This window comes from Rattus norvegicus, chromosome 14 (genome assembly GCF_021556685.1).
Source record: "Rattus norvegicus strain SHRSP/BbbUtx chromosome 14, alternate assembly SHRSP_T2T, whole genome shotgun sequence".
Taxonomy (NCBI): Eukaryota; Metazoa; Chordata; class Mammalia; order Rodentia; family Muridae; genus Rattus; species Rattus norvegicus.
The window spans coordinates 51269224-51287203 of record NC_141547.1 but is presented as its reverse complement, the minus strand read 5'-3'; the positions used below and the strand labels follow the sequence as shown (position 1 = coordinate 51287203).

The 17980-nt window shown below is 39.8% G+C and overlaps 1 protein-coding gene across 8 annotated transcripts in view; it reads right to left on the bottom strand.

Annotated features, from left to right (window-relative positions):
* Window positions 1-17980, bottom strand: part of Arap2 (ArfGAP with RhoGAP domain, ankyrin repeat and PH domain 2) — a 197491-nt gene that overhangs the window by 101833 nt on the left and 77678 nt on the right. For all 8 annotated transcript variants that reach the window (XR_015636604.1, XR_015636605.1, XR_015636606.1 and 5 more), the window contains 2 exon segments: window positions 14766-14886; window positions 6308-6486 (listed from right to left, as the gene is read on the bottom strand). Coding sequence is in view for 5 of the 8 variants with exons in the window: in XM_087583090.1 (XP_087439216.1) it covers window positions 6308-6486; window positions 14766-14886 (300 nt within the window). In the remaining 3 variants the exon portion in view is untranslated.

Here is a 17980-nt window from a genome sequence, read left to right as displayed (position 1 = left end):
CTCTGCAGCCTGAGAGCCCCTCTGGGTTTCGACTCCAGCAATGTAGTAATGAAGGCAAGTGCACAAAGCAAGGGAGAATGAGAGAGCCTTTGAACTGAGCAGCCAGGAAACCAGAGACTGTGTTAAATGCAGGTTGATGTATATTATTCATGGAGTTACACCAGTCAGAGAACACAACACACATAGATGAACAGCAAGACTGCCAGCAGGCTCACACTGATGCTCTTAAGAGTGAGAGGGAATTTCAAAAACCATAAATGGGCTTGTGACAAAAGTGAGTTTAAGGTGAACTTAAGTGAGAAAATGCATGTTCTTTTCTCAGGACTAGAGACAGATTCAGAAAATCAAAGTTTCCTGAGGATGCTTTTGCAGGCAAGCTGGCATTGAGAGAGCATCAATGAGGATTAGACGATAGGGTCTAGATGGGTATACATCCATCTTCAAAGCAGAGTAACTTCTGGCCAAATGGAGTGAAAGAAACTCATGGATCAAACAAATGAAAATGGCCTCTAATTCTTATGGAGCCACTGGAGTTTGTGAAAACCAGGACCAAGAACCACTCCTCCCATTGAGGTCCCACAAGGCCATCCTCTGCTACAAATGAGGCTGGAGCCATCAGTCCCTCCAGTCCCTGTCTCTAGTCCTGAGAAAAGAACATGCATTTTCTCACTTAACTTCACCTTAAACTCACTTTTGTCACAAGCCCATTTATGGTCTTTGGTTGGTGGTTTAGTTCCAGGGAGCTCTGATACCCCAGTGTAGGGGAAAGCCATGAAGGGCAGGAGGGAGGGAGGGAGTGGGTGGTTGGTTGGGGGGAGCACTCTCACAATAGGAAAGGAAGAGGGATGGGATGGAGGGTTATTGGATGATGAAACCAGGAAATGGGATAACATTTAAAATGTAAATAAAGGAAATATCCAATTAAAGAAAATAATCGAAAAAAAAAGAAAGAAAGATAGAAAGGAAGAAAGGAAAAGAAAGGAAAAAAACAGGAAAAAAAAAACAAAAGTTACTCTGATCATGCAGCGCTACATGAAGTGAAACATGCAGTAAGGAGGCTTTTCCAGAAAGGCTGAACATTTTAAACTTGTATATGAATCACTGACATTTCAGTAAGTGTGCAAAAGTGCAAAGCCCAAGCCGTGGAGTTTTCCAGAATGTTATACAAAGTGCTATGAACAATCCTTCCAAGACTAGACAGCAATAATGATTTTTTTAATCTTTACTAAAATGTTTGCAAGATCTTATACCAGTGTTTCAAAATGTTCAACTTTAAAAGGTTATTCTTCTAGATAGATTAACTGTAAAAAACTGTATATCATCCAGGGGTGAATAAAAGACCCATTGCTGTTAACACATGTTTGGTAGAAGTAAGTTTTATACATTTTCCAACTCCAGGATTTTCTTCCTCCCTTTAGCTGGATGTGTGGATCTGGACTTATGTATCCCATAGAGTACCACATTTGGTACTCTTCATGGATGCATACACACTACATACCCAAAGGTTAAGCTAACACAGGAGGAATAGGGCCAGAAATATGAAATTTCAAAAAAGTAATGACAACTTTAGAGGCAGTGCTCTATTTCCTTCAGAACAATGCTAGTTAAAAGGACTAACTGCATTGTCTGAAACAGTTTGCCTTAATAGAGCAAGAATGAAAACCCTAGGTGCAACCTTCCAATCTAACACATGTGGTTAGGGTGAATAAGATTTCTCTTTAATGGCCAACCTTATCTTTTATCTAGTGTCTGGTCATTCTTACTGGAACAATCAACAAATTAGTAAAATTATTTATCCACTAATTGAAAGATCACTGAAAATAATTCCTTGGTTAGAATGTTATAGATCAATCTCTTTTTAAAACATGTCTTATTGTGGTTAGGACAAAACGGCAACCAACAGATTGGGAAAAGATCTTTACCAATCCTACAATGGATAGAGGACTTATATCCAAAATATACAAAGAACTCAAGAAGTTAGACCGCAGGGAGACAAATAACCGTATTAAAAAATGGGGTTCAAAGATAAACAAAGAATTCACAGCTGAGAAATGCTGAATGGCTGAGAAACATCTAAAGAAATGTTCAACATCTTTAGTCATAAGGGAAATGCAAATCAAAACAACCCTGAGATTTCACCTCACACCAGTGAGAATGGCTAAGATCAAAAACTCAGGTGACAGCAAATGCTGGCGAGGATGTGGACAAAGAGGAACACTCTTCCATTGTTGGTGGGATTGTAGACTGGTACAACCATTCTGGAAATCAATCTGGAGGTTCCTCAGAAAATTGGACATTGAACTACCTGAGGACCCAGCTATACCTCTCTTGGGCATATACCCAAAAGATGCCCCAACATATAAAAAAGACACGTGCTCCACTATGTTCATAGCAGCCTTATTTATAATAGCCAGAAGCTGGAAAGAACCCAGATGCCCTTCAACAGAGGAATGGATACAGAAAATGTGGTACATCTACACAATAGAATATTACTCAGCTATCAAAAACAATGACTTTATGAAATTCATAGGCAAATGGATGGAACTGGAAAATATCATCCTGAGTGAGGTAACCCAATCACAGAAAAACACACATGGTATGCACTCATTGATAAGTGCCTATTAGCCCAAATGCTTGAATTACCCTAGATGCGCAGAACACATGAAACTCAAGACAGATGATCAAAATGCGAATGCTTCACTCCTTCTTTAAAAGGGGAACAAGAATACCCTTGGCAGGGAATAGGGAGGCAAACATTAAAACAGAGGCAGAAGGAACACCCATTCAGAACCTGCCCCATATGTGACCCATACATATACAGCCACCCAATTAGACAAGATGGATGAAGCAAAGAAGTGCAGGTCGACAGGAACCGGATGTAGATCTCTCCTGAGAGACACAGCCAGAATACAGCAAATACATAGGCGAATGCCAACAGCAAACCACTGACCTGAGAACGGGACACCCGTTGAAGGAATCAGAGAAAGGACTGGAAGAGCTTGCAGGGGCTCAAGACCCTATATGAACAACAATACCAACCAACCAGAGCTTCTAGGGACTAAGCCACTACCCAAAGACTATACATGGACTGACCCTGGACTCATAGGTAGCAATGAATAGCCTAGTAAGAGCACCAGTGGAAGGGGAAGCCCTTGGTCCTGCTAAGACTGAACCCCCAGTGAACGTGATTGTTGGGGAGGGTGGTAATGGGGGGAGGATGGGGAGGGGAACACCCATATAGAAGGGGAAGGGGAGGGGCTAGGGGAATGTTGGCCCGGAAACCGGGAAAGGGAATAACAGTCGAAATGTAAATAAGAAATACTCAAGTTAAAAAAAAAATAAAAATAAAAAAAACAAAATGTCTTTATACCAAGAAATTACATGTGCAATGAATTTGCTCTTTATGAATAAAGCAATTACGTTCTGTTACATAGCTATTAGTAGATCCAATACAAATTATACAAAAGTTCAAAAATAAACATCTCACACCTTTGAAGGAATACATTTGTTTCATAACCTTTAAAAATTATTGGTGTGCATGCATGTGTGCGCGCACACGTGTATGTGCACGCGTGCGTGTGTGTGTGTGAGTGTGTGTGTGCATTTACAACAATAGATAACACCATCATCATCCAGTACCTTCCTAAAGCAGACCAAAAACCTCAATTGGGTGATGTCCTTCATGTTGAGGAGAAAGTCTGTCCTCTCTCAGCAGCCTGAGAGATTCTTCCCATTAGCTGCTTCCCCATATGAGGTCAGTAATAGACAGCTTTCCTCAGGACAATAGGAAAATACCAAAAGGGAAAGGCTTCAAAGGCTGGAATAGGACTGCATGCATGGCTTGTTCAACTTTACCACTAGTCAATAAATGTACATTAATATGTGTTTATTTTAAAAATAGGTTACTTATTCAAAGATGTCAGTCTCACTGCTTTCAATTTTTAAAATAATTTATTTATTTGCATAAATGGAAGTGTTTCTAATTCTCAAATTTATTTGTTGCCCTGTATTTCGGACCACTTCATAAGGCTTTCCCATGGAATACAGCACTGACAGAGAGACAGGAGGAGAAGAGTTCAAGGTCATATGCTACAAGAGACACTGTCTTGGGAAAGCAAAGCAAATGAACAGACAACTAAAGCACTGGGCCGACTACCTGTAGCTGCTCTTGTAGATTTTCACCTTGTAGATGAAACTGCCCTGGTAAATATGTACATGTTTTTGAGAGTGCACAGCCTGACACAACATTAAGTGCTTGCCCCCAAATTCCGAGGCAATGTAATTAGTCACAATAATAGTCCTTGCTTATTTCTAAAACATAAAAGTTGAGAAAAGATTTAAATAGAGCTTTTAGTAAGAAGACAAACTTAGAATTAAAAAAATTCTAGTTTTAAATGAAGCTTGGCATGATGGAACTGTTAGCCCTGTACCAATTATATAAACTTCATTTTATTCATTTAATTCACAGACGACAGGATCTTCTTCCGATAATTATATGAAAGATTAAAAGGGAGTATTTATAAATTAATTTAGCATAGTACCTGGCACTCAGCCAGGGACAAACATTTTAGATTCCACATTCAAAATATTACTAAAGCAATGATTTCAAAAAAAAAAAAAAGTCCTTCTTCCAAAGTGTTAATAAAACTCAAAAATATATTATTTCTAGAAAATAACATACACTCGGATAATCTAGTTAATGTGAGCAATGAAATGAATAATAGGGATGGTACTGGGTCTGTGCAAATACAAAAATGAATACCTCAATTCGGTAGAATAACTTCAACTCAGATAGATGCAAATTATGAGTTTTGGCCTGAATTCCAATGAGAAAAGTTTTAATCACCTATCTTCACAGACTTCAGACACAATATTCACATCCAGTTCACATACCCTGTTAAGCTGTATGTCACTTTTTTTTAGGATTATGATAAATATTCACATTATTAGTTTGCTGATGTTACTCAGTGATGCCTACCACAGCTAATTGGGTGACATTACCCACCCCAAATAATGAATACATTCACAATGAATTTGGAGGGTGCTTTTGGTTAAAGAGCTGTATTGTTATGTTTTTTCCCTACTGCTTGTTTTCAGTTGATAACTCTGCTTTAGACAGGAAAAGAGTCAATTTTGAAACTTACCATAGTCCATTATTAAATGAATTCATTCTAGAATTCATTTCTATTCAAAATACACTATTTCATATCTCAAATAAGAACTAAGTTCCTAATGCGGAAGAATTTGCTTCTACATGCAAAAGTCTAAAATAGTAGAGAAAAGGAAACTGCACTACAAAATCAAGCATGAAGCTTGTAAAACACAGAAAAACACTTTAATTATCCACAAGCCTCCTCAAAAAATACTTAAATTATCTCTTTAGTGATTTGACCAAAAACAATATAGTTAAAGCCCATATATGTGCATATATGTGACATATGTATATGTATATATCTAAAAAGAAAGAAAGATAGATAAGACAGACAGACAGACATGGCTGCAAGCATATGTACCTACATATCTCTATACCCACAGCGCTATACTATTGCTCTATTATCAAAGCAATTTCATGACAAACAGAATAAAGATGATAAAAATAAAGATGATAAAACTTGGAGTGGCAGTTTCAAGGAGCTACATACCCCACTGGTTCAGAATTTGGTCTTCCCTCAGTAACACTGTTTGGGAGGAGGTGTTAGAGATGTGAGGGGTGTGGCCTTGAGGAGGAAGCAAGTTACTGTGGCAGATTTGTGATCTTTAATCCTAGGACCTTCCCACTAACCCACTTTGATTTGTGCTCATGAGTATGGTTCAAGACGTATGCTCAGAGCTTCCTATTCTTACTGCCATGCCTCACTGCCATACTGGACTCTTTCTTTATTCTAGAACATTAAGCTAAAATCAATTGCCTCTTCTATAGGGGGCTTTAGTCATGCTGTTGTCACATCAACAAAAAAGCAAGTAATACACTGGGTTACTGATTATTAACTTTGGGTCTTATACCACAAAGAAATGGAATTTGGCCCATCCATAAACATCTGTATTTATTCTCATCTGACAGCTATATGTTACTTCAATTAAGGCATACTTTTCAACAATGCTATTTCCTTAGTCCACTAGCAATCCTCCCATCTAATGAAGATACTTTTCTGAAACAAAGCATTCATCCAGATTTTCTTTGTTATTGTTAATAGAGCTTTTAAAGCAAAACCAAGACTATAAATAAAAATACACATGGCTCTCAAAAGCTAAGCACGGTTGCTGTCATTAAAGAATAGTAATTTACAGTTAATATCACAAGGCTCACCTGCTCGGTTTTGCAAAGCCACACACTGTTGCCCCTTAACACAGTAAAAATTTTGGCTTTATAGCCTCTCAATTCAAGATATCCACACTTCTCAGGTGCCACGGCTGCTTGCAACTGTGATGTAAGCGATGGCGACTTCAGTGCACTTAATAATACACTGATCCAATCATTCCTCTCTTCTGAAATTAAAGGAGAAAATATGTAAGACATACCAACAAAGAACATTGACATAAGATCCTCTTGCTTCTGAAGCACATCACATACAAAGTTCTTTACCACAATCACAGCCTGAATTTCACTATTAGCAGAGGCAGGAGTTCAATTTTAACAGAACAAAAAGACTATGCAGAAGCCCTGGAGCCAATATGATGAGCTTCTTCTAGGATCATACAGAAGACGCCACATCTCAGGCTCCATTTCAGCCCCAAATAAGACTGCATTTACAAAGGACTTCTGGAGACCTAATACCTTCTTCATGTCTGACATGATTCAGGAGACTGGGTTTTCTCTCTACTATAATTTTGAAATGAAATATTTCCATTAGGGTCTTGGTTTGAGCTTGGAGCCACCAGCTGGTGATGGTATTTTGGGAGGTTATGGAGAATGGAGAGTCAGAGTTGCAAAAAGTAGTTACACAAAGAGGAGTTCTTTTGAAGGCCATATAAGTGTGATTCTTCCTTTCAGTTTTTTCACTGTAACTAGGTCAAGAAACTTCTAATTTACATACACCCCACCCCTGTTGGATTTTCCCAAATATCTAAAACCAAGCTTTTAGAAAAAAGCAGCATCACTTCACAACTGGTGGGTTAAGCAGGGAAATACTCAACAAATGATTCTTTATAACTTTTTTATTATCTTTGGCCTATCTTTTTTTTTGGCCTGTTCTATCATTTTTTTTATTAATCATTCCATTCGTTTACATCTCAAATGATATCCCACCCAACCCCTCAGCCCATGATATCTCACTTCCTGGTTATACCTCCACCAACCCCCCATCACACATCTGACCTCCGGGTCCCCTTTGCCTGCATGAAGGTCCTCCCCTACCCAACCACGCTCTCCAACCCCATCACTCCCCCTACACTGGGGCATCAGGCCTCCACAGGACCAAGGGCATTCCCTCCCCTTTCTGTCAGGCCAACCTTGGCTACATATGTATCGAGAGCCATGGATCCCTCCCTGTATACTCCATAGTTGATGGTCTAGACTCTGGGAGAACTGGGTAGTCAGGCCAGCCTACGTTGTTCTTCCAATAGGATTGCAATCCCCTACTGCTCCTCCAGTCCTTCTGCCAGCTCCCCCATCAGGTTCCCTAAGCTCAGTCTGATGGTTGGCTCCAAGCATCCACATCTGCATTGGTCAGTTACTGGCCCGACCTCCCAAGGAACCATTTTTTGTCCCTGTTCTTCCTTTGGACATGAACATTTCTGGGTTTAAAACTTAGAGATGGGTAGGTGGCCCCAACCCTCGACCTTGCCTATCTACTGGAGGTGGTCTCAACAGGTTTTCTCTCCTCCTTCTCTGTGCATTTTGGCTAACGTCATCCCCGTTGGGTCCTCAGAACCTTACATTTCCTTGGTGTCTGGGACCATCCAGTGGCTATCCCCAGTTCCTTATCCCCCCTGATACATATTTTTGTTTGATTTCTTGACCCTCTGTACCTCTCTCACATCTCCTCCAGTTCCTGATATTGTTCCCCCCAATCCTCCCCCTCCTCGGTCCCCGTCTCCCTCCACCTTCCACTATCATCCTGTTCCCCTCTCAATACAGAACTGAAGCATCCACACCATGGTCTTTCATCCTTCTTTCTATACTCCATATTGTCTGTGAGTTGTAAAATGGGCATTCTGAGCTTTTGGTCTAATATCTACTTATTAGTGATTACATACCATTTATGTTCTTTATTATATAAAATAATGCTTTGTAACCCAGCTACCAAGGTAAAAACATGGTATTCACTCTCCCTCTATAAAAGCTAAGTGACCTTCAGTAACGTACCACACACAACTGGTGGCATAGTCTCCAAGGAGCAACCAAGACAATAAGTCAAGTTAGATTTGACAGATAATGGAGGACGGACTAGAATAAATGTCATACAAATGGTATCGAATAATACATGAGTCCATTCAACAGAGAGAAGGGATTTATTGGAGGTCGTTGAGAAATGTATTGGTGAAACTTTAGGGAAGTTAGTTCAACTCTTACACAACTGCATTTGGCACCATCAAAAAAAGGGGGATAAGTGATAGATCTTGAGAATGAAGGACAATGTTAAAATAAAATTGAATTGAGGAGGGCAGATCAGAACACTGAGCAAGGACAACACAAGAAAAAAAGCAGCAGGAACCACTATCAGCTCTCAGACTTAACTTTAAAAGGAGCATATCGATACTTTTACTTTTAAACTTACAAGGCAATTTTGAGAAATATGGACAGAAAATATCCACTAACCACTTTGAATTACAGAAAAAAAGGAAAACCAAAAACCACTTCTGGATAACTAGCAAGGAGGAGAGACAATTGAGATGTCTGTGTTTATGATTGATACAACACTCTGGGAGCAGAATTTAGTAATAAGATAATAGACATACAAGAAAATTAAAATGACATATATGGACAGTCAAAGTATCAGTGTACTAAAGGGAATAAGGCATTACTGACTCATGGATGTTAAGCCAAAAATGAATAGCCCAGAATAAAAGGAACTTTGGTCTCATAAACTGGCCATGAAAAATGGCAGGGCAATGCAGTTCACAAAACACTGCCCATTTTCAGGGCACTGCATATCTTAGTAGACTAACAACAACATATGTGCAAAGACAACCTCTAGCATATCTTAGTAGACTAACAACAACATATGTGCAAAGACAACCTCTATAAGAAAGAAACCATAGATGTAGATAAAAGAGATGAAATGCAAAAACCAAACGGGAAGCTTTATGCTTAATGAGAGCAATGGCTCCCAAACTAAACAAGAGAGGGACTATCAAAGGTAAATAAAAAACAATAAATAAAGATAAATAGATATATAGGTAAGTAGATAGATAGATAGATAAATAGAAAGAAAGGAAAAAAGAAAGGAAGGAAGGAAGGAAGAAAAAGAAAGAGAGAGAGAGAGAAAGGAAAATGTCATGGTTTCAATATGGTTGGCCTAAGGAATGGCACTATTAGAAGGTGTGGACTTGCTGGAGAAAGTGTATCACTATAGGGGTAGGCTTGGAGGCACTCCTCCTAGCTGCCTGAGAATGCCCAGTCTATTCCTGGCTTCCTTCAAATGAATACATAGAACTCTTGAATGTTGGTTTCATACAAGGTATTTCTGCCAAGTAACCTAAAACATGGTTACTTTGCTGAATATTCATAAATGTTTCAAATACAACTATAACAAAATAGACTTTGTTGTTTTTGGATAACAGCCAGCATATTATCTCAATCTCTTAGTAATTAATTTGAAATTGTCAACTGCGTGTATTAAGCATATATATATATTAGAGCAGTACTACCATAAACTGATCTATCCCTAGGGCAATTTACCTCCTGAGACTTCCAGGAATAATGGGAAATAAGCAAAGAATAAGGAAGGATGTCTCTTTGGGGGCTGGGGACTCATCTGTCATTTATTTTAAATAGTTACATGTCTCCACATTCACTACAGCTCATGGCAAAGAATAGGCTCTATGCATATAAACAGAACCATTTAAACTATAATTTTGTGCCAAGACTATTTTATACAACAGCAGTGAGGGTCTATGACCTTCCCAGCCATGGGGTTTGGACCAGGTTTACAGTACCAGACATGTATTCCTTAATATGGAGTGGCCTTCATTTTGATAAAGCTCAGAGAAATTTTCAGAAATGTTTTAAGAAAGCATATAAGAGGCAAATGTGGGATGGGGGGAACTTAAGAAATGCTATCTTCAGCAAAGGATGGCCACTACAAATGTGATTTCATTAGAGCCACTCTTACATGCACTGGGTCTTGACGAGACTGCTATATCAAATGGCAATCATAGATGGAGAAGGGTCTCATGGAGCCCTATGACTAACTGTGGAAAATTTTTTAAAACTGTTGGATTCTGGGTGAGGGAGAGTCATCTTTAGCTTTGCATGAAATGGTTAGGCCATTCGGTTAGGTTTGAATAGATAACTTCCATACTCACGGACACACAGATGATCCTAGTTAAAATCAGTGTAGAGAAAACATCACAGAGCTAAAGAAGCCACTAATTGCTTCAGAATAGCCACTCAATTTTCAGAAAAGTTTACAAACACATATAGAGTTTGAAACTGGGCAAACGTCTGAGTAGTACTGAGTAGCAGTCACCTTTAGTGTGTGTGCGTGTGTGTGTGGGTGTGTGTGTGTATACAAATGCCTGTCATGGTCTCAATATAGAGGTCAGAACACAGCCTGCAGTGTCACTATAGGTCTTCTGCCTTGTTTGTGACAGGTTTTTATTCACTGATACAGTAGCTTGTCTGTCAATGTCCAGATTCTCCTTTATTTGCTTCATATTTTGCCATAGCAGCACTGGAATCACAACTTCTTCTACCCCTGGCTTTATGTGCACTCTGGGATGGAACCCAAGTTCTTGTTCTTGCATAGTAAGTTCTTTACAATTGAGCTAGTTCCCTAATCCCAGAATATTAATATTAGAATAATCGAATATTATTAATATTACTAGTGCAAAGTAGAGATTTCTGCATCCCTTTGTTCAAAAGACATTATTTGTAACATAATATTTTAAAGCAATTTAGAATTCTAGCATGGTCCTATAAGAGACTTCCAGAACCATACGGAGTACTCAACAAAGCAGAGAGTCACTTTTAACAAAAGGGAAGAGACAGAAAATATTTCATAATTTCATGCTCTGGCCATGTTGTTCTTGTAACCCTTCTTCGTATACCAGGTCTAATATATTGTTTGTAATTGAAAACCCTCTTAGGTATCTGAGTCAGAGCTCTCTTGGGGGACTGAGTGATCCATTGTCTGCAATGTGCTCAGATAGACAGAAACACACCACCTACAAATGACAGCCAAGATGTGAGAGCAGTGCTGGACACAAACCCCATCAGAATATTCATCTCTGCTCTAACCCTGAGGGCTATGTTCCCATAGCATCACCTGCCTAGAAAAAGTCATATAGGTAGCAATGAATAGATATACACATGACTGGAGGCCATAATGCCATGAATCCCAAAATAACCACCTTATTCCAGAGCAAGAGGATTCAATATGAAATTTCTCTCTGAGGAAGACTAATTTCAAAGTAATATTATTTTAGCATATTGCAAATTTAATTAAGAAAACAGCAATATTTTTATCACGTAACCCAGAATAATCAAAACATTGGATATTTTAAATGTTACAGATGCCAAACTGTAAGAGTATTTTAGGTATGATTTGCAGAAGAGGCTACTCATACACAATGTTCTATAAAACACATCAGGGTAGAGGCAGTCAAGAAACTATGGGGTAATTTATAAAGGAACGAGGGTGGCTGTAGGCCAGGTTAGTGATCTCTATTCCAATGTTGTTTTACTGTAACTACCAAGTGAACTTGAATAACATGATTCCTGTGGTCTGTGTGCTATCTTCAGCAACCTTAGCTTAGAGGTAAAGAAGGGTAATAGCCATGCTCTGCATGGCTTAGGGAGTTACAGTCCTGCAGTATAGTTTCCACAGTACCAGGAAATACTATGAAAGCTTCCAGGGGGAGGGAAGCAATTAACAGTCAGTGGTGGCATCTAGGAACCACAGGAATGAGGAAAATGGGGAGATGGCCACAGGGCACAGTAAACGGCATTCCCATGTTGATGGAAACCAACAGCAGCCTAATTGGACTTCAAGTCCACTCAACAGGAGGGAACAATGCCTGGTACAAGAAGGCTAGCCAACTTTCCAGGGCTAGTGAGGTTACAGGTTGTAGAAGACAATCTACTGTAGCCACTTTGCTAGACTAGCATAATTTCTTACTACTCTCTGAATTTTATCCTAATACTCACCTATAAATATAGCTACAACCCCTTGTCAAAGAAGCTTCGTTTTAAAGTAAATAGAGAAAACAGCAGGAAACCTCAACTAGACACAATACAGACATCAAAGGATGGTGAGGAGCCCAGCTACATCTATATGACACTCCTGCATCTATGGTTTAGGCCACAAGGTCGAGAGGGGGTAGGAAAAATGTTAAGAACCAGAAGACCAGGAAGTCTGCTGCTGTGACACTGTCTCTCCCAGAAATGTCTGCATAAACAACATTTGAACAATGGAAATACAAACAGACATGTTACATGAAAGGGAGAAAATTCCCACAGGTCCACAGTACTGGACAGGAACTACAGACAACTGATTGTTGACAGAGAAAGTTAGTCTCTTCCAGGGATGAGTCCCATAATGGTTAACCAATATAAATTGGTTATCCCGAAAATCATATACACACAGACAAAAGCTGACTCAGCAAGTTGTATTTATATATTTGTAAATACGGGTGTGTGTGTGTGTGTGTGTGTGTGTGTGTTTGTGTGTGTATGTAATAATTGGGGAAGAGGAGGTTATCTTGAGCTTCAGGGTAGAACATGAAAGGAGTCTGAGAACAGGTATTTGGGAGGGGCTGGACCAAGGGAAAAAAGGGAAGAAGCACTGTGATTTTATTTTAGTTAAAAATGTATTTAAAATTAAAAAATAAATAGGAATATGAGATGTTTTCTACACTATCCATATACAAGATCAACATAATTTGTTATATATTATAATATGTCCTATAAGCATTGTTATTTGATATTTTTATGCTATGTTTTTGGGGGCTTAGCGTGGTGTTTATGCTTTCAGTAACAACCTAAGCTTCTAGTTTGGGCTCATAAATCATTAGTAATCAAAGTCTGAAAAACACTGTTCCCTGACAGGCAGCTGAACACACGCACTATTGATTACCTTCAGTAATAGTGAGAACTTTCTCAAAATATATATTTATTGATCACTTTCTTGGCGCCACATGTTAACACATGTCCTGGAATTGGAGTAGTCTAAATAAAGGGCAATGCTGCTGCTGCTCAGTGGTTAGCATCAGAGTTGTTTCCATCTGCTGGTAGATGCTCTCATGTTTAAAACAAACAATAATCATGCAAGGTGCATTACAAGGTTGTTAAGATGCTGGATTTGACAAAATGCCTGGTATATACACAATACTCAGTAAGCTCCTCATAGATCATTATTTAAATAGAGCATACTGGGACAGCACTTTGCTAGAACTCAGGCCAGTTATAAATCTACACAAACACAGTTCCTAAAACAAGGAAAATATCATATTATTTTATCAGGATGTAGCCTCACCTGTGCTATTTAAACCTAGTGTGGTTTACAGCCACCTACATCATGAGAATCAACCAAATGTGTGAGGCAGAACATTCATTTCCCATTACTTTTCCCTCCTGTACTAATCAACTTTAGAAAATACTCTTCTGTACACTTTTAGACTCTGCAAAGCACATTTCACATCTCTGCTGTTGGGTTCACATTTGCATGTGTGTATACATGTATGTTTGTGTGTGAGCCTACAAATATATGTGCTTAGGAGTAGGGATACACATGCACCTTGTGCATGGTTAAGTCTGAAGACAACTTGCAGGAATCAATTATCTCTGTCCACAATATGGTTCCCAGGGATAAACTCGAGTCATCTTTCTCAGCAGCAACCATTTCTCTCTCCCCCACATGTCACCTTTGTGTCAAGAGTCACAGAGTTGATGATTCCCATAAAAATAATACAGTGAGAATAGTCAGCCCAAATCTGTGACCCAAAGATTACTAAGCCAGTGTATCTGGCTAAGAACTTCCTTGTCTATGTTGCCCTAAAATCAACTTGTTTATAATTAGGACATTTGCTTTTTACTATTAAATACCTACTTTGTATTATCAAGATCACACACTGAAACGGTCTCTGTGAGAGGATATTTTTGTACATTTTCCACTGATATACAGCCATAGCTTAAACAAACGTCCTGTACTTAATAAATAGCTCCCTACTAAATGATTTTTCTATGAAACAATAACCATACAGAGAGCAACTTATCAGTTTTAACATAAGGTTAAACATGTTAGGTTTTAACATTATGCATTCAAAAAAACTCCCTTTAAAATATAAAGTATTTGAAAGCACTGGAGTTAAAAGTGGCTGTTGTTTCCTTACCTGTTTTATTAGTCTGCTTTGTGAAAAACGAAGGGCTCTAAGTGTGTTTCCAGTGATAATGAAATTATCTCGGACACAGGTATGTTGGTGTGCACCTGAACTCTCAGTGCTTGGAGAAATGAGGGCAGAGGGTTCAGAGTTCAAGGTCAGAGTTCAAAGTCAGTGTGGACTGACACTGAATTCTGTGTCAGACTGTGTTGCATAGCCAGATTTTTATGAAAGAGACGGAGGAGGGAGGAAAAGAAAGAGAGAGGGATGGAAAATAATCTTACCTTCTTTTTCTACTCTAAAAACAAAAGTCCTTTGTGTTGTAACAATTTCAAATTTGTTGTCTCCTTGGGCCCGTACTGTGGATATGGCAGTGAGGGGGATTATTCCCTTTGAGTACATCTCCTGCAGTAGTTAGAGAAGATGAAGAAAGATGAGTAAGAAATTCTGAACATACTATAAAATAATAAAGTCCTAGTATTCACAAAGTTTTTCTTCAATGATTTCTATATACATTTTCTAAAATGACAAACACACCGACTTTCAATGCTGCCAAAAAATTAATATGAAACTTCCTGTGCTTTTAAAAGAAAATAGTCTTTTCAATTTTCTAGATGTCTAGATTCAAAAGGCAAAGCAACAAATACAAACAACATAGATAGACCAGCAATATACCCTTCATAAACCCAGAATTACATTCTCTAAACTGGTCTGGTCACAATGATTCCATGGTGTTTGCAGGCATCTGCTGGTCACAACAGGAACTGTTACAGAACCATCTCAAAACACTGCTAGATCATACTGAGAACAAAGTCTACCTAAGCAGCCTGTTAGATTCATGAATTGACCATATCCTCAATGCTTTGATGATAAGTTTGGTCTCATACTGAGCCACAGTTTTTATTTCCTAGTGAATAATGGATAAGATAAAGCCAGACATGGGAGGATGAAAGGACAGTCATGAGCTAGAGGCTAGCTTGTACTACAGTGTAAGAAGACAGCTCTGAAAAACAGTAACAACATATGAAAAAAGGTGCTTCATCTGCGGGAAATCAGCATTCACACACATATTATAATTTGGAGTCAAAGGTCATCAAAACCCTGACTGCTCTTCTCTCAATCTTCACTTTCCTTAGAATTCACAAACTACTGGGTAGAATGATCTTCAATGATTTCAACAACTTAATGAGTGTGAAATATTAATAGTGTTCCATGTTAGAGACTTCACGTTCATTCATTATACGTTCAAGAAACCGGGCAATTGGAGACACCGCCGGAACCTGAAGGAAACAGACCAGATAAACAGTTCTCTGCACCCAAATCCCGTGGGAGGGACAGCTAAACCTTCAGAGAGGAGGACGCGCCTGGGAAACCAGAAGAGACTGCACTCTGCACACATCCAGACGCCAGAGGAAAACACCAAATGCCATCTGGAACCCTGGTGCACGGAGTCTCCCGGAAAGAGCGGCGCATATCTTCCCGGTTGCTGCCGCCGCGGAGGGGATTTAGGCAGTACCCCACGAGCAAACTTGAGCCTCGGAACCACAGGTAGGACCAACTTTTCCACTGCAAGAAACCTACGTGATGAACTCAGGACACACAGAGGCAAAATTCCTCTAGGACCGGGCACTTCCTGTGTTTACCGGAAGTCCCACACCCGCGGATCCCGGCCCGCAGCAGCTCTCGGCTCCCAAACCCCTTGGGAGAGAGACCCAACCGCCTGGTCAGGTGGGCACACCCGAGGCTGCAGAGCAGAGGAGACCACCAACACTGCCCACCCCTGCCCACATCCCTGGCCCAAGAGGAAACTGTATAAGGCCTCTGGGTTCCCGTAGAGGAGGGCCCAGGAGCGCCAGGACCCCTGGGCCTGAGACACTGCCGGAACCTGAAGGAAACAGACCGGCTAAACAGTTCTCTGCACCCAAATCCCATGGGAGGGAGAGTTAAACCTTCAGAGAGGCAGACACGCCTGGGAAACCAGAAGAGACTGCACTCTGCACACACATCTCGGACGCCAGAGGAAAACACCAAACGCCATCTGGAACCCTGGTGCATGGAAGCTCCCAGAAAGGGCGGCGCAGATCTTCCGGGTTGCCGCCTCCGCAGAGAGCTCGTGGGCAGCACCCTGCGAGCAAACTTGAGCCTCGGGACCACAGGTAAGACCAACTTTTCTGCTGCAAGTGACCTGCCTGGTGAACTCCAGACACAGGCCCACAGGAACAGCTAAAGACCTGTAGAGAGGAAAAACTACACGCCCGAAAGCAGAACACTCTGTCCCCATAACTTGCTGAAAGAAAACAGGAAAACAGGTCTACAGCACTCCTGACACACAGGCTTATAGGACAGTCTAGCCACTATCAGAAATAGCAGAACAAAGTAACACTAGAGATAATCTGATGGCGAGAGGCAAGCACAGGAACCCAAGCAAGAGAAACCAAGACTACAAGGCATCATCGGGGCCCAATTCTCCCACCAAAATAAACATGGAATATTCAAACACATCAGAAAAGCAAGATCTAGTTTCAAAATCATATTTGATCATGATGCTGGAGGACGTCAAGAAAGACGTGAAGAACTCCCTTAGAGAAACACAGGAAAACATTAATATACAAGTAGAAGCCTACAAAGAGGAATCACAAAAAACCCTGAAAGAATTCCAGGAAAACACAAACAGTTGAAGGAATTAAAAATGGAAATAGAAGCAATCAAGAAAGAGCACATGGAAACAACCCTGGATATAGAAAACCAAAAGAAGAGACAAGGAGCTGTAGATACAAGCTTCACCAACAGAATACAAGAGATGGAAGAGAGAATCTCGGGAGCAGAAGATTCCATAGAAATCATTGACTCAACTGTCAAAGATAATGTAAATCAGAAAAAGCTACTGGTCCAAAACATACAGGAAATCCAGGACTCAATGAGAAGATCAAACCTAAGGATAATAGGTATAGAAGAGAGTGAAGACTCCCAGCTCAAAGGACCAGTAAATATCTTCAAAAAATCATAGAAGAAAACTACCCTAACCTAAAAAAAGAGATACCCATAGGCATACAAGAAGCCTACAGAACTCCAAATAAATTGGACCAGAAAAGAAACACCTCCCATCACATAATAGTCAAAACACCAAACGCACAAAATAAAGAAAGAATATTAAAAGCAGTAAGGGAAAAAGGTCAAGTAACATATTAAGGCAGACCTATCAGAATCACACCAGACTTTTCGCCAGAAACTATGAAAGCCAGAAGATCCTGGACAGATGTCATACAGATCCAAAGAGAACACAAATGCCAGCCCAGGTTACTGTATCCTGCAAAACTCTCAATTAATATAGATGGAGAAACCAAGATATTCCATGACAAAACAAAATTTACACAATACCTTTCTACAAATCCAGCACTACAAAGGATAATAAATCGTAAAGCCCAACATAAGGAGGCAAGCGATACCCTAGAAGAAGCAAGAAATTAATTGTCTTGAAAACAAAACAAAGAGAAGAAAA